We start from the raw sequence: 24,675 nt of genomic DNA, 5'->3' as shown, positions 1-24,675 counted from the left end.
CCTATGTTTTACTATTATAATGTTATAGGAACAGAAGAAAATAAAAGTTTTAGACTATGATTACAGGCACTTAGCAATCTATATCATTTATATTCTGCCAAAGGCATTCGGCGTTGTTATGATAAGTTAGTATTTTTAGCTTTCAGACTCTGAGACTTGAGGGTTGTTTATTCAGACATTCAGAGCTAGGAAATTTCTTAATTCAAGAAAATTAAACTCAGTTTATCTAAAAAGTACAGTGGTATCATATAAATCAGCCAACAGTGACCTGACAGCAAATTAACTGTCAAATTGGTTTAAAAACACTGAGCAAAACTTGGGAAAAAAGTAAATGCTTCCAGATTATGTCACCTCTTTGAGGCTGAATCCCTTGTCAGTGAGGTTAAAGTGCTTCTTAAAGTTGATTTTGGTTATAGTTTATTATCCTGAGAGTGAAAGCCTGACAAAAAGGAGTTGCTACATAAGCAGCTTTAGTATAATCGCTCTGCACTGAAGAAATATCTAGAAATCCAATTTGCTCTTTGAGTAAGACTAAAGAAGCAATTTTTCCAGTAGTCATGTATGCATGTGAGAGTGAACTATAAAGAAAGCTGAGCACAGGATTGATGCTTTTGAACTGTGGTATTGGAGAAGATTCTTGAGAGTCCCTTGGACTGCAAGGAGATCCAACCAGTCTATCCTAAAGGAAATCAGTCCTGGGTGTTCACTGGAAGGACTGATTCTGAAGCTGAAACTCCAATACTTTGGCCACCTAATGTGAAGAGCTGACTCATTTGAAAAGACCCTGATGCTGGGAAAGATTGAGGGCAGGAGGAGTAGGGGACAACAGAGGATGAGATGGTTGGATGGCATCACTGACTCAATGGACATAAGTTTGGGTAAACTCCAGGAGTTGGTGATGGACAGAGAGGCCTGGCATGCTGTGGTTCATGGGGTCGCAAAGAGTCGGACACGACTGAGCAACTGAACTGAAGACTTTGTACTAGCTTTATATATAAATTAAACAAATATGCCCATAAGCATAAATATTTCTCCTGCTTTCTACTGCAATTTTTATTACACTTAGGCTCAAATTATTTTCTCTGTATCTCTTATATATTCACAGAAAAATAAAACAAATCTGATATAGCTTTCAGGATTAATAAAGAGTTAAGTAACACTAGGCAAAACACATTTGAGGAACACAAGAAAATTTTTCATTAATTTCTGAATTATTCAGCAAATATTTATTACACATTTAATTGCATTCCTGTCACTATGCTAGATGCTGTGGAAGAGCCAAACACAAGTAAGTCACAGCCCCTGCCTTCAGGGAGCCTGTACTGAGAGGAGAGAGAGAGAAGGAAATCCTCAAATGTCTACAATGCAAGAGAAAAAAAGACACAAAAAGGAGTTTAGTAACAGATGACTCAGAGGTTCTAAGTATGAGCTTCAAGGAGGAGGTCGGGCAATGAACTGGGCCTCGAAGAATGGATAGACATGAACATGCAGAAGTGGGGGGATGGTGGACAATGGTCATTCCAGACAGGGAATAACCTGGGTCAAGAGGGCTGGAGGTGAGACTGGCATCTCCTTAAGTGCAGGGTATGCAATCTCTCTTGTTTGGTGTTGCATCTCAGGCCCCTGGCATTGTACATGACAGGTAACAGGGACGTTATACACGCTCATTGGAAGTTAAATGAAAAGGAAACTAAATTCGGGGCATGAATGAGTTTAGTTTCAATGGGGAAGTTTCAATGGGGAATGAGTTTAGTTTCAATGACCACCCAATGGTGTAATCTGTCAAGACTATAGGCTGAGATCAGGGGGTTTGGAGAATGGGTCCAGCTGGCATGGGGAATAGCTAAGGATTAGGGATGTGGACCTGGAGGACCACATGCCCCAGATTGATGACTGTGGCCAAGAGGGACAGTGAGAGGGTAAATGAGGGAGGGACAAAGCAGGGTTGAGGATCGAAACTCATTTACATCAAATATTGGAATAAAAGAAAGAAAAAGGACAGCTCAGAGAGGAGGGAGAGTCGAAAGGAACAAGAGTTTAGTGCAGCTCAGACTCATGTCAGGCCACAAGAGCTGAGATGGGACCCAGACTGAAAAATGTCAGGAACAGAATTTTACCAACTTAGCCTTTACATTTACGGCTTTGATCAAAGGTTCTAGATATTTCAGAACAAATTGACATAAACAACTATAATTTTTTTCTTTGTGTAAAGAAAAAATAGGTATACTTTTAACTTTTTATTTTAAAACCCTTTAATCTTGAAATTAAAAGTCTCCTGTAAATCTCCAGGTATATCTCCACTCTTCCTGTAACTCAAGTTAAACTATAAACTAAACCACACATTCAATTTGGTGTGATAAGAATCCTTCAACTCCCAACCCCAACAAATACCAACCTCAAATTGCTTGTCACTCTCTAGTAGGTTTAGGAAAAATACATTATATTATCTGAGTCAGTTATATAAGCGCAATGAAGATGTGTTTATCTGGCTTCTGTATCTGCTGATATTCCAGCTAGTTGTCCTAGACATAAAACTTAAATGGACCCAATGCAAGATAATTTAACTCATTTTCATTGGTAGGATGCCTTCAATGACAATGGGGTGGCTGCAGGGAGAGGTGGAGGGCAAGGACAGGGTGAAAGAAAAACCTGAAAAGGGGCTTGAAACAGGTAAAGGTCACAGCATCATTCACTTACTGTAGAAGAAGGTTGCTTTGGGGAACAGTATGGAAATACAATGCTGAAAGATAAGAATTAACAAAGTGACAGGTAAAGAGTAGAAGGAAAATGTTACTTTTCCAATTAGCATTCAAGAACACAAACGCTCCATGCTAAACATCTCTGGATTCTAAGAGTCACTGTTCTCCAATCTTGGATTGTCACCCAGTCCCTCACAAACTCTGCGGGAAAAGCCTGCTTCCTACTGAGATGTTCTTGTCCTGTGACCAGCTGTACTGCTTGAAGCCTAGAGCATCCCTTTGGTTGGCAATCCCCTACCCCTGTCACCTGCCTCCACAGAGCTCACTTCTGTACATGTTCAGCTCAGGAAAGTGAGGCTACAGGCACTGCCTCAGTGCTGACAGTCTGGTATATATTCAGTGTCCCCACTGATGATCCCACCTGACAATGCATGGGGAGGAGGGTGGGAGGTGATTTTCTAGAAACTGCCCAAGAAGTCAAAAGCTCCATTATATCATTGGACATAAGGAATTTGAGGTATTACTGACCATTTATTCCTGATTATTACCTGTTTAGTATAGACCATCAAAATCACTGTTTAACTCCATCTGCTGCCTCTTATGCATTGTGCAGGCCTTCTTTATCTATTTACCTCATCACTGATCAGCATCAATTGTAGACTCTGGAGCCTTGTGATGACTGGTAGCTATATAGTGGGTGAAATAAGCTCATTGACACAGACGAGCTTAGCCTGAAAATATCTTGCTTTCTTTGGGGCTTATTTGCTACCAAAGGTTTTTCCTTTGAGGGATGATTTCCTTGTCATTTAATAAACCACAACCTAAAATCTACTGAAACTCAGCAAGCAACAGAGGGGAAGAACAAAGAGAGAGAGAGAATAGAAAGAAAAAGAAAATGAAGGGAGGAAGAAACGGAAGAGATAAAGCTAAGGAAGGAAATATTAAATTACTAAGGAATAAAGAGCCAATCAAACCTGAAAGACATCCAGAGACCAAAGTTTAGAGCTTGCTGTGTCTGCAATGCCTGGATACATTGTATAAGAGACTTGCTAGTAAAAAAGAGAGAGAGAGAGACTTGCTCGTTGTTCATCTACAGTCACTCAGTATCCATCTGCCTTTCTTTCTACAATTTCATGTGTGATGCACAAGTTGTCTCTGCAAATCACATTTCAGAGGCTCTTTGGCCTGCTGGCCCTTTGTGAGGTTCTGCCAGTAGGGGGCACTAGAGGGAGGAGAAAGGTGGGAAGCAGAGCAAATGGTGTTCCTGCTTTCTGCTACTTCTGCAGCATAACCCCAGCTTCTATTAGCACGTGAAGAACTAGCCTCATCATGCTCGCTCATAAATATGACCAGTAGCTAGACAATGACCTCCCCTTGGAGGTCTCAGCAGTGACTCATAAGGCTTCTTCTCTGAGTCCTTAGGTCTAGAGATCTGTCCTAGGACATAGTCATTGCTTCCTAAAATTATTACCCCAGTGATTAATTTTTCCAGTCCTCCAATTCTTATGTAACAAATTTTCTTTATTAAATCCTTTCTGTTTAAATACTTTTTCTCATTATGCCTTTTCTCCTCAACGACTCCCTTCTGACAGCACATATTGTGAATGTCCCAACAACAGGGAAATTCTGCAACTTCAGCTAACCACTGCCTGGCAGTCTAATGAAATGCTGTTTTTATTAAGGGAATACAAAAATGCTGAAAGAACTGTGACACAGTAAAAATGACTTTGTTGCACCACTCTGAAATCTGAAGTCTCATTGTGAGTTTGGAATATTTTCATGGTTGGATACCTTAAAAAAAACAGCAATTCAAGTAAACTTTTAAATGGAAATAGGAAATTACTAAATGTATTACTTAATAGCACATTCTGAAACTATACTTAAGTACTTGAGTTATTGTCAAGGATGAGAGGAAAAAAATAAGAATTAATTAATTAGAAGTTGTAATCAAGTTTTACAAGGAAGAACAAATTTTAAAATTGAAGGTAAATGGAAACAATGGAAATCCCACAGGTGAGGACCTTACCATTATCCTGTCACTGTCAATAATGGTGCTCAACCTGTGTGCGATGGTTAGCACAGTACACTGTGCAAATTTCTCACGGATCTTTTTTTGTATTAACTCATCAGTGCTGGAAACAAAGAATTACATTTAGTTAAGTAAAGATAGGTAAAGCAGACTTAAGACTTAAAAATATCACATGATATTTTTTATGTTTTTAAAAATCAATACTTAAGATGTAATCCTGCTCTTAAAAAAACTAAGTATAAAAAGTCTTTATTGTTGTTGTTTAGTTGCTAAGTTGTGTCTGACTCTTTTGCAACCTCATGGACTATAGCCCACCAGGCTCTTCTGTCCATGAGATTTCCCAGGCAAGAATACTGGAGTGGGTTGCCATTTCCTGCTCCAGGAAATCTTCACAACCCAGGGGAAAGTCTACTTGGAAACTTACTATTTTTCATAAAACAATGCAAAATTGTCTTCCCGCCAAAATGCTTGAAACTATCAGGAGCTAGTCTAGCTCTCTCAGGATGCCTCATAACAACATTATTACCACATTTTGGTTTCTTCCTCTGTTTTTTGGAATTAATGTTATCAGGAGATGTCTTTGGGGCAAATAGAGCACATAAAAACATTTCTCAATCACTAAATAGTTCCCATTTACCATATTTAAAATTCAGATTCCAAGTTTCGTGAATCTCAGCTCCATACCTTGGATCCACATGTGCTGTGGCTTCATCAATAATCAATATCTGATTTTTCCTGAGAATAGCCCTGGCAAGGCACACCAGTTGTTTTTGCCCAACACTTAAATTCGATCCAAATTCTACTAATTCAGTATCCATTTTATCAGGAAGCTCTTCGATGACTTCTTTAAGTTGTACCTGTGCATATAGAAAGAAGAATGACATTTGCTTAAACAAACAACTACTGAAGTAGACAAGCCTCTTAGACATTAGAGCTTTGATGTCCTCAGGACTTATGTATCTTACATGTACAGCCAGGTGATGGGGAGAGCTCTTTCCAAAAAGTGTTCACTGAGGAAGATGGTGGAGTCAACTCAGGACAAAAAGGTCTCAGTGTCCCCCACACCTACTTAAGGATTAATTAAGAAAGTCTCTCAAAAAACTAAGCTATTTCTCTCCGTATGATTTGAATAGAAAAGTTAAAAGGATGGATGAGTTAAATTTCCCAAAAATAGAGTTTGCAAAGGATTTACTACAGTAAAGTAAGTAAATTAAAAACATATATATATATATATATGTATGTATATATATATATATATGTTGAGTGTAGGAAGTATGGTTCTCTAAATATATAATCTTATCAGCACCATGTTGCAAGGTCCAAATGTCCAAAAAAAAAAATTTTTTTTTTCAAACAATGGCAAATTGTACCTCATAGATCAGTAAAGCTAGAGCTATTTTGGTGATGATTTTTTCTCATGTTTAATTCTATAATTGTGAACAAGTCAAGTGCATTTTCTTCAATGTTATAATTTTAAAAAGTTTTTTTCTTGAACTGTAATTTATTTACTATATTATTTTAGTTTCAGGTATACAGCAAAGTGAATCAGTTTATATGTATAATTTTTTTCCTTAAGATTATTTTCTACTGTAACTTACTATCAGCCAGTTCAGTTTAGTCACTCAGTCCTGTTTCACTCTTTGCCACCCCATGAACCGCAGTGCACCAGGCTTCCATCATCAGTGTCCATCACCAATTCCCCGAGCTTGCTCAAACTCATGTCCATCAAGTTGGTGATGCCATCCAGCCATCTCATCCTCTGTCATCTCCTTCTCCTCTTGCCTTCAATCTTTCCCAACATCAGGGTCTTTTCAAATGAGTCAGTTCTTTGCATCAGGTGGCCAAAGGATTGGAGTTTCAGCTTCAGCATCAGTCCTTCCAATGGATATTCAGGACTGATTTCCTTTAGGATGGACTGGTCGGATATCCTTGCAGGCCAAGGGACCCTCAAGAGTCTTCTCCAACATCACAGTTCAAAAGCATCAGTTCTTCAGCGCTCAGCTTTCTTTATGGTCCAACTCTCACATCCATATGTGACTGCTGGAAAAACCATAGCTTTGACTAGACAGATCTTTGTCAGCAAAATAATGTCTCTGCTTTTTAATATGCCATCTAGGTTGGTCATAGCTTTTCTTCCAAGGAGCAAGAGTCTTTTAATTTCATGGCTGCAGTCACCATCTGCAGTGATTTTATAGCCCCAAAAATAAAGTTTCTCACGGTTTCCATTGTTTCCACATCTATTTGTCATGAAGTGACGTGACCAGATGCCACGATCTTTGTTTTTTTGAATGTTGAGTTTTAAGCCAGCTTTTTCATTCTCCTTTTTCACTTTCATCAAGAGGTGCTTTAGTTCCTCTTCGCTTTCTGCCATAAGGGTGGTGTCATCTGCATATCTGAGGTTATTTATATTTCTCTTGGCAATCTCGATTCCAGCTTGTGCTTCATCCAGCCCAGCACCTCACATAATGTACTCTGCATGTAAGTAAATTAGCAGGGTGACAATATACAATCTTGACATACTCCTTTCCCAATTTGGAACCAGTCCATTGTTCTATGTCTGGGTCTATCTGTTCCTTCTTGACCTGCATACAGATTTCTCGGGAGGCAGATTGGGTGGTCTGCTATTACCACCTCTTGAAGAATTTTCCATAGTTTGTTGTGATCCACACAATCAAAGGCTCTGGCATAGTCAGTAAAGCAAAGGTAGACATTTTTCTGGAACTCTCTTGCTTTTTCAATGATTCAACAGATGTTGGCGATTTGATCTGTGATTCCTCTGCCTTTTTAAATCCAGCTTGAACATCTGGAAGTTCACAGTTCACTTACTGTTGAAGCCTGGCTTGGAGAATTTTGAGCATTACTTTGCTAGCGTGTAAGATGACTGCAACTGTGAAGTAGTTTGAGCATTCTTTGCCATTGCCTTTCTTTGGGATTGGAATGAAAACTGACCTTTTCCAGTCCTGTGGCCACTACTGAGTTTTCCGAATTTGTTGGCATATTGAGTGCAACACTTTAACAGCATCATCTTTTTGGATTTGAAATAGCTCAACTGGAATTCCATCACTTCCACTACCTTTGTTAATCGTGATGCTTCTTAAGGCCGACTTGACTTCACACTCCAGGATGTCTGGCTCTAGGTGAGGGATCACACCATCATGGTTATCTGGGTCATTAAGCTCTTCTTTGTATAGTTCTGTGTATTCTTGCCACCTTTCCTTAATATCTTCTACTTCTGTTAGGTCCATACCATTTCTGTCCTTTATTGTGCCCATCTTTGATGAAACATTCCCTTTTTATCTCTAATTTTCTTGAAGAGATCTCTAGTCTTTCCCATTCTATTGTTTTCCTTTATTTCTTTTCATTTTTCACTTAGGAAGGCTTCCTTATGTCTCCTTGTTATTCTTTGGAACTCTTCATTTAGATGAGTACATATTTCCTTTTCTCCTTTGCCTTTCACTTCTCTCTTTTCTCAGCTATTTGTAAGGCCTCCTCAGGCAACAATTTTGCCTTTTTGCATTTCTTTTTATTGGGGATGGTTTGGGTCACTACCTCCTGTACAATGTCATGAACCTCCGTACATAGTTCTTCAGGCACTCTGTCTATCAGATCTAATCCCTTACTGTAAGGTACTCTAGTTCCCTGTGCTATACAGTAAATCCTTGTTGCTTCTCTATTTTATATATATTAGTTTGTATCTGTGAATTTCATACTCCTGATTGATCCCTCTCCCCTTTGGTAATCATAAGTTTATTTTCTATGTCTGTGAGTCTGTTTCTTTTTATATATACATTAATTTGCTTTATTTTTTAGAATCCATATATACGTGATATCATATAATATTTGTCTTTCCCTGACTTCACTTAGGATGATTTTCTAGGTCTATCCATGTTGCTGTGAATAGCAATATTTTATTGATTTTTATGTCTGTATAACACTATATACATACATATATACATATAAAATATATATATATATATATATATATTTATGTGTGTATGTTGCCACATCTTCTTAAACCAATTGTCTGTTGACAGAAACTTGAGTTCCTTCTATATCTTGGCTATTGCAAATAGTGCAGTAATGTACCCTGGGGTGCATGTTCTTTTCAAAGTAGTATTTCCATTTTCCCCAGATATATACCCAGGAGTATAATTGCTGGACCATCTAGTAGCTCTATTTTTAGTTTTTTTAGGAACTTCCATACTGTTTTCCACACACCAATTTACATTCCCACCAACAGTGTGTTGGGGATTTCCCAAGTGCCTCAATGGTAAAAAAATCCAGCTGCCAATGAAGGAGATGAGGAAATGTGGTCCCTGGGTCAGGAAGATCCTCTGGAGAAGGAAATGACAACCCACTCCAGTATTCCTGCCTGGAAAATCCTGTGGACAGAGAAGTCTGGCAGGCTACAGTTCATAGGGTTGCCAAGAGTCAAACATGACTGAGCATACACACATACAGCAGTGTGTTGGAGTTCCATTTTTCCCACATCTTCTCTAGCATTTATTATTTATAGACTTTTTGATGATAGCCATTCTGACTGGTATGAGTTGGTACCTCATTGTGGTTTTGATTTGCATTTCTCTAATAATTAATAATGCTGAGCATCTTTTCATGTGTCTATTGGCCATCTGTATGTCTTCTTTGAAGAATTTCATAAATGTTTTTCAGTGAAAACTCAGGAAAAACAAGACCATGACACAAGAAGCTATTTCCCCCAGACTATGGGTATAGGTGATATTTGTATTAATCTATCCTCATAAAATCAAAATTGGAAGATTAAATAATCAACTTCTTAACTGCCAAAGATAATCTGAAACTATATTGAGTTGCAGGGGTCAGTTCAATGAATATTTGTTTTAGAGAAATATCATAGATTAAGAACAAAATTCAGACTGTGCTTGAAATTAAAGAACAGAGAGTAAATACACTTCAAATTAAAGGACTAAAGATTGATGAGTGATGGCCAATTAGCAGGTACACAGAATTACAAAGGCAAATTACAAAACACCAGGGTGAGTGGGCAATATTTTCATGGTATCCTAAATGCTGGAGTAATTCCATGAATATTATCCTGAATTGTGTTCCTTATGAAAGTCTAGTCCATAGAAATGGAAATTCTGAGTAAGGATTAAATATGGTATTAGTATTTAGTGATAGCAGGAAAGGTATGCAAAATCTGAAGGATAAGATATGGACTATGAGGCAAGTGGCTGCAATGAAAATTATCAAATGGAGGTCAGCTTAATCATCCCCACCCCTGCCACCTCATTACAAGGAAGAGGCCTTACTGAATATTCTATGAAACATATTCCATAAATCTAAACTCAAGTGATAGGACTGATCAAGAGTGTAACACAGGCAAGACTTTCTCACTTTTCCTTCTGAGTTGACTTTGGTAATCCTTGTAAATGCAAATTAGTCTTTCTTAAGACTGACATCATGACTGTGAGGAAATAACCTCACACCTACTGGTGACTCAGATATCTCATCACTAATCTGGTTTTTACTTTCCTTCAAGTTGTCTATATATGCCTGACAAGGAATAAGCTGTTGTGAGGTTAAAATGTTTTCCAGAACTCATGGTTTTCTGAGACTCTAACTTCATTTATGGATCAGGGATGGTTATGACAATGCTACAAATAAGAAGACCTTTTGTAGTGTAATCATATAATCAGGTTATAATTATTTGAATGGAAAAAAGACAAAAGAGACAGTAGACAATAACTAGGAGTTACAGCTGGAGAGTCTGAAAACATATTAGATAATAGTGTAATGTAGCGAACTGAAGTGAAAGTCGCTCAGTCGTATCCAACTCTGAGACCCCATGGACTACAGTCCATGGAATTCTCCAGGCCGGAATACTGGAGTGGGTAAACTTTCCCTTCTCCAGGGGATCTTCCCAACTCAGGGATCGAACCCAGGTCTCCCACATTGCAGGTGGATTCTTTACCAGCTGAGCCACAAGGGAAGCCCAAGAATACTGGAGTGGGTAGCCTATCCCTTCTCCAGCAGATCTTCCAGACCCAGGAATCCAACTGGGGTCTCCTGCATTGCAGGCAGATTCTTTACCAACTGAGCTCTCAGGGAAGCCAAATAGTGTAATATTACTATTAAATTTCTTGAGTGAGATATTAGTATAATGTTATTAGGAACATTAGGAGAATGTTCTTGTTTTTAAAAAGTGCATGTTTGCATACTTAGGATGAGTTGCAACTTTAAAAAAAGTTTCTGCAACTTACTTTCAAACAGTTCAGCAAAATATAGATGATAGTAGAGAGAAAGCAAATACAGGAAAAAAATCAACAACTGGTGAATTTTGGTGAAGTTATATATGTGTTCATCATATCATTCCCTGCATGTTCCTGTGATTTGAAAGTTTTAAAACAGAAAATTGGGACCTTGAACTAGACAGCCTAGGCATAAGTCCTGCCTGGTCTACCAACTAGGAAATTTCCTGAGCTTAATCTATCTTAGCTTCCTAAACTCTAAATAAGACTATAATATTGAAATGAAGTGTCTTCCTCCTAACATTGTTAGAGTATAATGTGAGTCAGTATGTGCAGAATCTACAGCAGAGGTTGATATGAAGAGATCAACAGATATTGCCCATTGTTAATAATGCTGTTGACTATCCTCTCCTCATGTTCTACTTTATTCTTCTCCCTGCATGTTTCAGTACTGAGACTTCATTACACACACATTGGTGGTTTGCTTTTCACCTTCTCTATAAGAAGATAAACTCCGAAAGGACAGAGACTTTGTCTCTTCTGGTAACTGTGATAGCCCCAAAATCTGCAACACTGCCTATCCAAACAACTCTCAATACACATTTGTTGGAAGAATGAATGAAGTGACAAGTGCATCTTATCTTGTGACATAACCTGTCTCTATAAGATAGGAAATAAATCCAGACATAATTTTATATAATACTATTTTCTCATTAAATATCATTGTAAAAGAAATATATTCCTTATAACAACAATTAACTGGCCCCAAGATATCATAATATCTAACTTTAAACTATGGAAACCTTTTTTTAAAAAGTTGGTGATTGAAGAAAAACAGAGAAAATAGCACTATTTGAAATTGCATATCTTGTATAGAATAGTCCATATCATTTTTGAGCTTAGGAAAATAATAAACTACAGCAAAACTGAAAATAATCAGCTGAACTTATAAGACACCTCAATTCTATCATCATAAACACTTTCAAATAACCTAGTAAATAAATCATCTTTCTCAACCAGGTGCCAATGTCCCTCACAGAAGGTTAACACAGATGTAAGATGGTTTCCACATTTTGTGAAACCTCCTTACTTTTCAAAATGAAAGGCTGGTGTGGGCTGAAAAGAGACAGTGAAATGCAATCAGCAAATGGGGAAGAGCTATTACCAGAGCAGAGCCAGCAGTAAATGAAATAAAGGGGGAGCCTGTTCACCTAAATACAAGGCCCTGGGAAATGGGCCTGTGACCTGTTGCCATAGCAAGGCTGAACCGCATGCACAGGTTGCTAATGCCCAGATTTCTGTATCTTGGCTTCCTGTGTGATGAGAGCTACTTGTATTTTAAGAGAGATACTATCAATGGTTCACATAACTGGATGTTTTCTGCACAGTTTTGACATGACATACTATATTCTCAATTGTAAACTCCTGGATCAAAACTGTTTTGTTTTTTCAGAGAAAGCAACACACTGCTGACTCATTTCCAGAGTTTTATCTACTCTGCTCTTTTAATCTTTGAGTGATAAAGTGCTTCATCTTTAAGCACTACTCGATATATTTGTAGAGCTGCTATTTTTTTTTAGGTGCTCTAACTTCTAATGAACATTCTTCAGTGTATAGTAAGTTGGCTATTTTTCAGAAATTGAAAAACATATTTTTAACATATTTTGAAAAATAACCAAGATGAGAGGGACAGCATTCATAGGGCTATCTCCCTTATGGACGTCCATCTCTAACAGGAGAGAATGAGGAGGCAGAAATAGAGGACTTAAAAAAAATTTTAAAGCATCTTTTCCTTTTAGTTAAAGTTCTTAAAGAGTAAAATGGGTGCCCTCTTACTCTCAGGTAAACTGTATTAGTTTTGATTGGCAGTTTCACTTTGGCTTTATTTATAAAGCAATGGCTGGGGTTTTTAATCCACCTAAAAACTGACCTCATTGCTTAAACTGAGAAATCATCCCATCATGGTGTTCCTCTAGGAATTACTTCTTTATGAGATTTACATGTTTTCCAGTGGAGATCGGTAAACAATATATACAAAGGACATAAAGAAATAATTCCCAGAGGAACACAATGATGGGATGATTTCTCACTTTAAGATATATCACTAAAATAATAGGGTTAATTTCAGAAGCAATACACGGAAACCACACACTTCACTTTGTGACATAAACTCATATTTATTTCTGTGTATGGAAAGTTCCAAATGTAGTCTAAATAAATGTAGATCTTAGTATCATGTACCAGTCATCATTTTAGAATTGAGAGGCTACAAAATTTTATTTTAATTTTAGCTCCTTCAGGTGAATTAACAAGTTTTAGGGCCAAGTTCTAAGACAGTTTTTAACAGGATTTATCTCCAATTAACATTTCTTTTCTGTCCATGGAATAATGTTTTTAAAATTTTAAAGTAATTTTTGGAGAATCTCTGAAGAGAGATCTCAAGCTCAGAAATAAGTAGGGCTATACCAGAGCTTCCAGTTTAAAATGTGTCTCAATTTCACCAGTAAATGCATCCTATGACCTCAAGAGCAGTCTATCATCTTACCTTTATTTACACTTGGTGGTTTATTGTTCCCATCTCTTTTATTCTAGAATGTCACTGTAGAAAGACTTACAAACTTAAACGAAATCAGAGGCCCACTGTTTTCCAATTAGGTTAAGGTGAAGTAACCAGCCTGATTTAGGAAAATAAAATTCCCACAATTGCTGGAAAGCAGGGTGGGTGTGTAAAGACCCAATGCTGACAACGTTCAGAAACCAGAATTATTGGCAGGAAATTGTCAGACCTTCAAATCTGCTGACTCATAGTCAAAGGCTCTCTATAAATTACACATCTCAGTGCTATCCCTGGAAAAGTGACACCAAAAGATAAAAACACTGATTCAAAACAACTATGTGAGCAATTGCTTTTGGTATTTTTGACACACACACACAAAATTAAGAAATAAGGTACAATTCTCTAAAATGAGAGAAAGTAAATATCAGTGCCTATTTGTACAACACATACTCTTTCAAGGCAAAAGACCTGGCTAGGTATTTTCTATGAGAGCCTAGAAGTCTGCCTATTATTTAGAAGTCTAGGTAGAGTTTCTGCCATCAGTACCTTAGAATAAATTTGCAAAACTAGGGAAAATGCACAAAAATAAATAATATTAAAATTTTTTTAAAAGAGCATCTTAACAGTCAAAATCCTTTTCATACAAGACCAAGGAGATTCAAAGTAGTGGGCCAGAGAGAAACATGGCACAAATAATAGAAAATCCTCTAGAAATGAACTTAGTACAAAGCCTCTCTTAGTACAGACTCTCAGCTCCAGAGTTCTGTTACCAGCATATGCTCTGCAGCATTGAATGATGCAACTGCTAATAAATAATTATCACTTTTCAAATGTATAATATATCTTTAATAAACTCTTTCTTATGAAATTTCATGCCATGTTACTGGCATGATCTCATTTATCTTTCTGTTAATAATGAAAAACAACTGATATCTCCACATAGTAGATACTTCCTAAGATCAAAGGAATAAAATGAATGTTGCAAATTAAGGTATTTAATTCACTAGGTCACTAGTAGAATTTGAACACATAATTTTACCTTCTAGTTTAGTGTTCTATTAAGGGCAAGAAACGTAATGTATCTAAGTGCTTTGGGTTCTAGGGAAAAGGTAAAATGGAAACATGATGCATTATACTATTGGTTTTCATAAGTACTCATTTCATCTTACATACATTTTAAGTACACCCATGTCATCAACTTTCTCCTAGGAGGTAAATGAAGTCAATTAAACTGTTAAGCACCCTTAATTACCTACAATGCTTTTAAATGTACACACACATTAGATATTGATGCTAACAAGTTTATCATATTTAATAAATTACCTCTTCTAAGACATTCCATAGTTCCTCATCTGTATGCTTATTAAAGGGATCCAGATTTTCCCTCATTGTTCCAGTGAACACAATAGGATCCTAAATACAACAAAATAGAGAATGTTATTACTGCAGTCTCTTCATTTCATTCCAGTTTTTAGAGAACAGACTTAAAATGAAAAAAAAAGAAAGCTTACTACAATCATTAATAATAAGGTTGCAAATCAGTTCAATTCAGTTCAGTCACTCAGTCATGTCCAACTCTTTGTGACCCCATGGACTGCTGCAAAACACCAGGCTGCCCAGCCCTTCACCAACTCCTGGAGTTTACTCAAGCTCATGTCCATTAAGTCAGTGATGCCATCCAACCACCTCATCCTCTGTCGTCCCCTTCTCTTCCTACCTTCAGTCTTTCCCAGCATCAGGGTCTTTTCAAATGAGTCAGTTCTTCACATCAGGTGGCCAAAGTATTGGAGTTTCAGCTTCAGCATCAGTCCTTCCAATGAATATCCAGAACTGATTTCCTTTAGGAGGGACTGGTTGGATCTCCTTGCAGTCCAAGGGACTCTCAAGAGTCCTCTCCAACACCATAGTTCAAAAGCATCAATTCTTTTGTGTTCAGCTTTCTTTATACTCCAACTTTCACATCTATACATGACTACTGGAAAAACCATAGCTTTGACTAGATGGACCTTTGTCCGCAAAGTCATGTTTCTGCTTTTTAATATGCTGTCTAGGTTGGTCATAGCTTTTCTTCCAAGGAGCAAGTGTCTTTTAATTTCATGGCTGTAATTACCAACTGCAGTGATTCTGGAGCCCCCAAAAATAAAATCTCTCACTGTTTCCATTGTTTCCCCATCTGTTTGTCATGAAGTGATAGGATCGGATATCATGATCTTAGTTTTCTGAATGTTGAGTTTTAAGCCAACTTTTTCACTCTCCTTTTTCACTTTCATCAAGAGGAACTTTAGCTCTTCTTTGCTTTCTGCCATAAGGGTAACGTCATCTGCATATCTGAGGTTATTGATATTTATCCCAGCAATCTTGATTCCAGCTCGTGCTTCATCCAGCCCAGCATTTTTCATGATACCTCTGCGTATAAGTTAAATAAGCAGGGTGACAATATATAACCTTGACATACACCTTTCCTGATTTGGAACCAATCTGTTATTCCATGTCCAGTTCTAACTGCTGCTTCTTGACCTGCATGCAGATTTCTCAAGAGGCAAGTAGGGTGGTCTGATATTCCCATTTCTTTAAGAATTTACCAGAGTTTGTTGTGATCCACACAATGAAAGGTTTTGGCATAGTCAATAAAGCAGAACTAGATGTTTTTCTGGAACTCTTTTGCTTTTTCAATGATCCAACAGATGCTGGCAATTTGATCTCTGGTTCCTCTGCCTTTTCTAAATCTAACTTGAACATCTAGAATTTCACAGTTCACTTACTGTCAAAGCCTGGCTTGGAGAATTTTGAGCATGACTTTGCTAGCATGTGAGATAAGTGCAATTGTGCAGTAATATGAACATTCTTTGACATTGCCTTTCTTTGAGATTTGAATGAAAACTGACCTTTTCAGTCCTGTGGCCACTCATGACTTTTCCAAATTTGTTGGCATATTGAGTGCAGCACTCTAACAGCATCACCTTTTAGGATTTGAAATAACTCAACTGGAATTCCATCCATCACCTCCACTAACTTCGTTCATAGTGATACTTCCTAAGGTCCACTTAACTTCACACCAGCATGTCTGACTCTAGATGGGTGATCACAGCATCGTGATTATTTGGGTCATGAAGATCTTTTTTGTATAGTTCTTGTGTATTCTTGCCACCTCTTATTAATATCTTCTGCTTCTGTTAGGTCCATACTATTTCTGTCCTTTATTGTGCCCATCTTTGCATGAAATGTTCCCTCGGTATCTCTAATTTTCTTGAAGAGATCTCTAGTCTTTCCCATTCTATAGTTTTCCTCTATTTCTCTGCACTGATCACTGAGGAAGTCTTTCTTATCTCTCCTTCCTAGGACTGAGCAACTGAAACTAAAAATTAAGTTTAAGCATTTCCCATTCCAATAAGGGTACCCACTCACATCTATACTGCTAGTTTAAAAGGATATATTGGGAGATTATGCATGTTCATTTAGCTGTAGTAGATGGAAGAACATAGTTTAATAAATAAGAGTATTTCCCTTTGTTTGACATGCCAAATATATATCTCAAAATCAGTAGAATTTCCATCAAAGCTTATTGAATAAAAAGAATTATATATTAAAATATGAACTGTAGATCTGACTGTAAAAGTGCTCACAGTAGACACATATGCAAGGGCAGATAAGGATCAAAGTAATAACAACAGATATTATTATTACAGTACCCACCTCTAGGCAATGAAGTAAATAAACTAGTCTTATAAATAAGCATTATAAAGATGTTTACAGGCAGAACACTTCAGTGTAGAAATTAACAGTAGAACATAAAAATTTCTTATAAATATACACTAAATTTATTGGTCTAAGTATATTCTTTCTGAAGGTACACAATTAAATCTCATTTAATGAGAATTAGACAGTTAGAGGAGCCTAGTGCACTACAGGTCACAAAGTGTTGGACATAACAACTGAACAACAACAATAAGAGTTAGCTGGCAAGGCAGAGTCAGGAAAATAAATGCTCTTTGTCAATATAGTGTTTTAAATGGAGTACTAGCTTCAAACCTGTTTTTCATCATGGCATAAAGTTGATACTTTTTAAATTTAACACTTCATACCATATTTAGTAGTAATTTTTCCCTTGTTACTACTGTAAGTTCATATTAGACATGTGACACAAAAATGGCCACTCTGAATCAGAGCATTTAGTGTAGCAAATTGATAATCCCTCAACACAACTGCAAGCCTGAAAATCTCAGTCTTACCGGACCTTTTTATATGCTCCTGGAAGATAAGACTTTCATTATCTTACAAAGAATCTCTGCCCACTAACCTGATGCTTAAAACAGCCTGGGACCTAGACAAAAATCATACAGGTGGTTATAAATGGGGCAGATACAGAACAACAGTTTTAATGATTTGAGTCCCAAACCAGGAAACTGCCCTCCACTAATGTTTATGAAGCAACACTACAGCTGCTGCTTCCTTGAGTCCTAAACGCTCTGTCCTCATTTCTAATCTGAGAACCTTTAAGGTGCAGCTCATCTCCCTGTTTTAAGAATAAGGACCCAGAGTTGTTTTAAAATCTTGGTGTGCTTCCTTTTTCTTTTTTTGTAACACTGTAGCCTCTAAACGAGTTCAATCCCTGGCTCAGGAAGATCCCTGGAGGAGAAAATGGCACTCCAGTATTCTTGCCTGGAGAATCCCATGGACAGAGGAGCCTGACAGGCTACAATCCGTGGGGTCACAAAGAGTCAGACACAACTGAAGAGACTTAGCAGCAGCAGCCTCTAAATGAACTGATCATCATCCATATTCAGAAGAAAGAATATTGCTTGCCAGCAAAAGAAATGAATATAAGTCCTGTAAAGTTCTCTTTTGGTAGCTCCAGGGAACAGTTCAAAGGGACTTAACAAAAACTTCTGACTGCATTGGTCTAGAGTCTAGTAATAGAATATCAACCTCTTCTGAGTTTTGTTCTCAATGAGGAAAAAAAGGGAAAGAAAGCCAGGTAATTTGGGATGTCTTAGAGAGAGACAGCTCTGATTTACCTCTTTCAACCTACTATAGAAAGCTCAGGAAATAGAAATACCAAAAGAGCAGAGTAGGCTATTTAAAAAAAAAATAGCTAACTTTTGCCTTGATTTTTCAAAAACCTATTACATATAAAAATGAATCCGTTTAATCATAATAAGCAGATCTGTGCTGATCTGTGCCAACCCTTGGTCTGTAATCATAAACACTCAATTTGCAAGGCATCTCTCTTCAACTGAAAACATTTTCTTTGTGCCAACAGCATAAGGGTGTCTAGGTGCAGAGAGTCATCCAAAGAAGTTTTGAAATCCATTTTTTCAGATTATTTTAGATAAGCAGCTACTATTGAATGTAATCACTCCATGGTGTTCTTTCTGGGGAACATAACTACTTCACATCATGAGCATAAACGATGCACACACTTCAGCTCCCTGTTGTTTGAGGAAAGTACCTAGGAACTGCTTTCAGTTTTTACTTATTCCTGAAATTTTGAACACAAATTGAGGAGTATTTTCTTAAGAATATAGTATTTGTTTCTGAAAGCTTCCCACCCCCCCCCCCATGACTCCAGGACTGATGCTCTAAGACACCATTTCCCTGCCTCTGGCTCCTTTGCAGGTGCTTGGTGCTATCACATCTCCCCCAGTTCTGAGTTGCTCGTGGTGGGGTCAACAGTGATGGGGATGAGCCTAGCAGGGAGAGAGAGAGAAAGAGAAATGATCCCAGAAGCTCGCTGCTGCTCCCAGGATCACAGGGAGCAGAGAGCCAGGGAAGATGGTGTGGGCCTGGCTCACCTGAGTGGGGCAACTCAAAGAAACAGCCTTGGGCTCCCCCTCTGCAGAGTCTCCTCTCAGCTTCCTAGGTTCCCTAAATCAGGGTGTTGAGACACAAGCATCACTGCTTCCTACTCCTTTGGGGAAGGGGATATGGAATTCCATATCCCATATTCTTCTTCACTACTCTACTGCTTGCCTGCTTGTTGTTGTTCAGTCACTAAGTCCTGACTCTTTGCGACCCTATAGACTGCAGCACACCAGTGAACTTGCAGAACACTTCCAAGTTCTTCACTATCTCCAGAGTTTGCTCAAACTCATGTCCATTGGGTCAATGATGCCACTCAACCACCTCATCCTCTGTCACCCCCTTCTCCTCCTTCCTGCAATCTTTCCCAGCATCAGGGTCTTTTCTAAACAGTCAGTTCTTTACATCAAGTGGCCAAAGTATTGGAGCTTCAATTTCAGCATTGGTCCTTCCAATGAATATTCAGAGTTGATTTCCTTTAGGACTGACTGGCTTGATCTCCTTGTTGAAGAGACTCTCAAGCATCTTCTCCAACACCACAGTTTGAAAGCATCAAATCTTTGGCGCTCATCCTTCTTTATGGTCCAACTCTCACATCTGTGCATGACTAATAGAAAAACCATAGCTTTGTCTATACAGACCTTTGTCAGCAAAGTGATGTCTCTGCTTTTTAATATGCTGTCTGGGTTTGTCATAGTTTTTCTTCCAAGGAGCAAGTGTCTCTTAATTTCATGGCTGCAGCCACCATCTGCAATGATTTTTATGAAAAGGACATCTTTTTTTGGTATTAGTTCTAGAAGGTCTTGCTTGTTCAGCATTAGGTGTTGGGGCATAGACTTGGATTACTGTGATGTAGAATGGTTTGCCTTGAAAACAAACCAAGATTATTCTGTCATTTTTGAGATTGCACCCAAGTACTGCATTTCAGACTCTTTTGTTGATTATGAAGGCTACTCCATTTCTTCTAAGAGATTCTTGCCCACAGTAGTAGATATAATGGTCATCTGAATTAAATTCACCTATTCCTCTCCATTTTAGTTCACTGATTTCTAAAATGTTGATGTTCACTCTCGCCATCTCCTGTTTGACCACTTCCAATTTACCTTGATTCATGGACGTAACATTCCAGGTTCCTCTGCAATATTGTTCTTTACAGCATCAGACTTTACTTTTACCACCAGACACATCCACAACTGGGCGTTGCTTCCACTTTGGTTCAGCCTCTTTATTCCTTCTGGAGCTATTTCTCCATTCTTCTCCAGTAGCATATTGGAAACCTACTGACCTGAGGGGTTCATCTTTCAGTATCGTATCTTTTTTGCCTTTTCATACTGTTCATTGGGTTCTCAACACAAGAATGCTGAAGTGATTTTCTTGCCTCATTAATTTTTTTTATTAATCACTCATTTATTAAAGTCTCCCCAAAGCATCCATATACTCTGTAATTCTTAAAGTCCCACAGTTCCACAAAAAGCCCTGCAGGGAGATAATCACCTTTAAAAAAGTTAACTTTATTTCCCATAGCAAAATTCCATCAGTAAGACACAACCTGTGTTTCCCTATAGAATCCTCTCCAGCGCTAAATCATTTATCATATTGTTTTCAGAATTGTGTGTTATCAGTGGATAAGACTGTGGCATCTGGCAAAATTTTAAGTCTAGAAATCTATCTGGATAAGTTATTAAATCACATACACACAAACCAAAAGAACAAACAACAAAACCTGGTTTCTGATTAAAGTATCTGCTGAAAATACCTGCTGTTAAAAATATGCTCTGCTGAGGGGGAAAATATTAACCCTTTCATTCATTTTTAAAATCAATCAAATTAAAAGCAATTAAACTTATATACTGGATGAAAAGAACATGTGAGAATGTTCTGATGTACATACTTGAGGTATGATTGACATTTTCTTCCTTAAATCATGAAGTCCAATTTCAGTTATCAAGATCTTATCAATCCAAATTCTACCTTCAGGCTCTGACAATCTAAAGAGGGCAGCAATGAAAGAACTTTTTCCAGCTCCTGTTCTTCCCACAATGCCAACCTGTGAAGAGATCCAGGAGGAATTAAGAACTAACAATATGCAACAAACCTGGGAGAAACCCTGGTGGTTGAAGATGAATTTTAAAAGCTCTATATTGAATATAGTCTATATATTTCAACCATGGCACTATTGACATTTTTGTTTAAATACTTCATTGTTATGGGGTGGGAGGCTGTCCTGTGTATTGTAGGATGGTTAGCAATAGCCATGGACTCTACCCACTAGAGGCCAGAAGCACCCCTAAACTGTCAACCAAAAATGTCAGACATTGACAAATGTCTTCTAGTTGAGATCCCCTGATCCAAAGAAGAATTAAAAATAGCAAAATCAATCTATTAGCAACAAAAAATCACAAGTTGCTTAAGTGTTCCACAAGAAATAAATCTTTAGTTTTTATTTCTACTGTCTGCATATTTTGAACCTTGAGAATTTTGCGGATAATTTCATAGAGATATCAACAAATCAAATCAGAACTCTTACATATAAATAAGTATGCATTTTCCCAGAGTTCTATTATTTAAAAGGGCTTATACTCTGGGCTTCCCAGGTAGCACTGGTGGTAAAGAACCTGCTCATCAATGCAGGAGATGTCAACGACGCAGGTTCAATCCCTAGGTTGGAAAGATTCCCTGGAATAGGAAATGGCCACCCACTCCAGTATTCTTGCCTGGAGAATCCCATGGACAGAGGAGAATGGCAGGCTAAAGTCCATAGGGTCACAAAGAGTCAGACATGATTGAACGACTGAGCATACACACATTCTCTGGTAGAGAAACTAAATCACTCAAGGTATTAAATGCCTTGGTTATGTTCTGTCTTGAAAGGAATCATTTTAAAATTGTAAAATACTCATCTCAGTGTCTTAAGAGACAGTAGCTAGTAAGCAAAACACATATAATAAAACCAACAACAACACAAACAACATTTGCTATTTATATGGAACCTTGCATCTGAACAGTTCAAAAGGCATTGTACAAACCAATTAATACTTACAGTTAAACCTTGGAAAGATATATGTCAAGTATCAGTCTGGTTATTTAAAACCAAGGCAGAAAGAAATTAGCACATTGAAAATAAGATCAAACGATCACAATAATGCAGGTAAAATGCTGGTTAGGAATGAAACTGTATTGTAAAAGTTGGCTTTTCACTGTGTGCTATAAACATCTATGCAGAGCACTATATAAAGTAGCTTAGACATGGAAGCAGATTAAATGTCCATTAACAGAGGAATGGATAAAGAAGATGTGATACATATATAAAGGGAATACTACTCAGCCATAAAAAGTCATGAAATGTTACCATTTACAGCAACATGGATGGACCAAGAGATTATACTACGTGAAGTAAATCAGACAAAGGCAAAGCAAATGTCATGTTATCACTTACATGTGGAATCTTAAAAAAATGATACAAATGAACTTATTTACAAAACAGAAACAGACTCACAGACATAGAAAACAAATTTATGGTTACCAAAGGGAAAAGTGGTGGGGGGGGCGTAAATTAGGAATTTTGGAGTAACATATACACACTACTTCTGGAGGGCATGGAAACCCACTCTAGTATTCCTGCCTGGAGAATCCCCATGGACAGAGGAGCCTGGCGGGCTACAGACCATGGGGTCGCAGAGTCAGACACGACTGAGCGACTAAGCATAGCACAGCACGTACACATTACCATATATAAAATAAAAAAGGTCCTACCCTATAGCTTCCCTGGTGGTTCAGATGGTAAAGAATCTGCCTGCAATGTGGGAGACCCAGATTCAATCCCTGGGTCAGGAAGATCCCCTGGAGAAAGAAATGGCACCCCACTCCAGTACCCTTGCCTGGAAAAATTCCATGGATGGAGGAGCCTGGTGGGCTACAGTCCATGGAGTCACAAAGAGTAGGACACGACTGAGCAACTTCACTTCACCATATAGCACAAGAAACTATACTCAGTACTTTGTAATAACCTATATGGAAAAAGAATCTATACATCTGAATCACTTTGCTATACACCTGAAAGTAACACAACATTATAAACCAACTATACTTCAATAAAAATGAATAAAAGCATGTATGCAGAAACTGGCTTTTTCATAGCAATGAGCTTGCATAACTGCAGATTCCCTAGTGAGAGCTTCTCAAAAGATGATTTCCTCTCTATTTAGGAATTTGGAATTGATGATGGGCATAAGACATGCTTTCAATCATTTGTAAATTAATTCAGTCAGTAAATTTTTAAAATTCACAGCTTTAAATAGAGAAGAATTAAATCTTTCTGAGCACTGATTATATTCTGGGAACCTTACATATTTCCTCATTTGAATACCTTCAAAGTTCCAAAGCTTAATCTGTAAGATCAATAAGGACACTTCAAAAAGGAATTTATCTTTACAGACATTACATGTAAGAAAAGTAGCTTTAGTTGATTTATCTTTGTAGCCAGTTTTCTATCTTAATTTATTTAACACTGATAGGTCATTTTCTGCATATAGGAAGGTTCTTCTGCATACATGCACAGCTCATGTGTTCTGTGTACAGGCTGATCTGGGCAACATGGCAGGTTCAATTCCAGACCACCACAATAAAATAAGTACTGCAATAAAACAAGTCACACTTTTTTAGTTTCCCCATCTATATAAAAGTTATGTGTATGCTATACTGTAGTCTGTCATGTGAGCAATAGCATTACATCTTAAAAAACAGTATTAGTATCTTAATTTTTAAAAACTTTATTGTCTAGAAATGCTAACTATCAACTAAGCCTCTAGCAAATTATAGCAGTAACATCAAAGATCATTGATCACAGATCATAACAAATATAATAATAATAATAAGTTTGAAATATTGTGAGAATTATCAAAATGTGACCCAAAGACATGAAGTTAGCAAATTCTGTAGGGAATGGTTCTGATCCACATGTTTGAGGCAGGGTTGCCGCAAATGTTCAGCTTGCAAAAAATGCAGTATCAGTAAAGCACAATAAAACCAAGTATCGCTGTATTTCTGGGTGTTCTCATATGTGAATCAAAACACATCAGGACATAGGTGAGAACTGTGTGGTAAGAACGTGTGTAAGCAGGACTATAAACTACAAACTCCAAAAAGGAGAGTAAGAAAAAAGCAACTCAAATAAAATCTGGCCCGGGCTATTTCTACCAGTTTTCAAAGCTATGTCTGGAAGTCTTTCCCAGGTCACCAAAGGGTTTTGCTAAGTGCCTGTGGGGAATGTCACCAGTATCAGTAATCTTACATTCCTAAATCCAAAGGTACTTGGAAACAGTCTTACCTCAGCTTTACAACTGTTCCTTTCTGTTTTTCCAA

The 24,675-nt window shown here is 37.6% G+C and overlaps 1 protein-coding gene across 1 annotated transcript in view; it reads right to left on the bottom strand.

The window, feature by feature from the left end:
* LOC101106781 (ATP-binding cassette sub-family C member 4-like) overlaps positions 1-24,675 on the bottom strand; it is a 321,113-nt gene that overhangs the window by 53,617 nt on the left and 242,821 nt on the right. The window contains exons 26-29 of the mRNA XM_042254990.2: positions 21,206-21,361; positions 14,839-14,928; positions 5,413-5,585; positions 4,726-4,831 (exon numbers count right to left, since the gene is read on the bottom strand). Coding sequence (XP_042110924.1) covers positions 4,726-4,831; positions 5,413-5,585; positions 14,839-14,928; positions 21,206-21,361 — 525 coding nt within the window. The remainder of the gene's footprint in view (positions 1-4,725; positions 4,832-5,412; positions 5,586-14,838; positions 14,929-21,205; positions 21,362-24,675) is intronic.

Source organism: Ovis aries, chromosome 10 (genome assembly GCF_016772045.2).
Source record: "Ovis aries strain OAR_USU_Benz2616 breed Rambouillet chromosome 10, ARS-UI_Ramb_v3.0, whole genome shotgun sequence".
Classification (NCBI taxonomy): domain Eukaryota; kingdom Metazoa; phylum Chordata; class Mammalia; order Artiodactyla; family Bovidae; genus Ovis; species Ovis aries.
The sequence above is the reverse complement of the archived record's forward strand: the minus strand, read 5'-3'. Positions and strand labels throughout refer to the sequence as shown.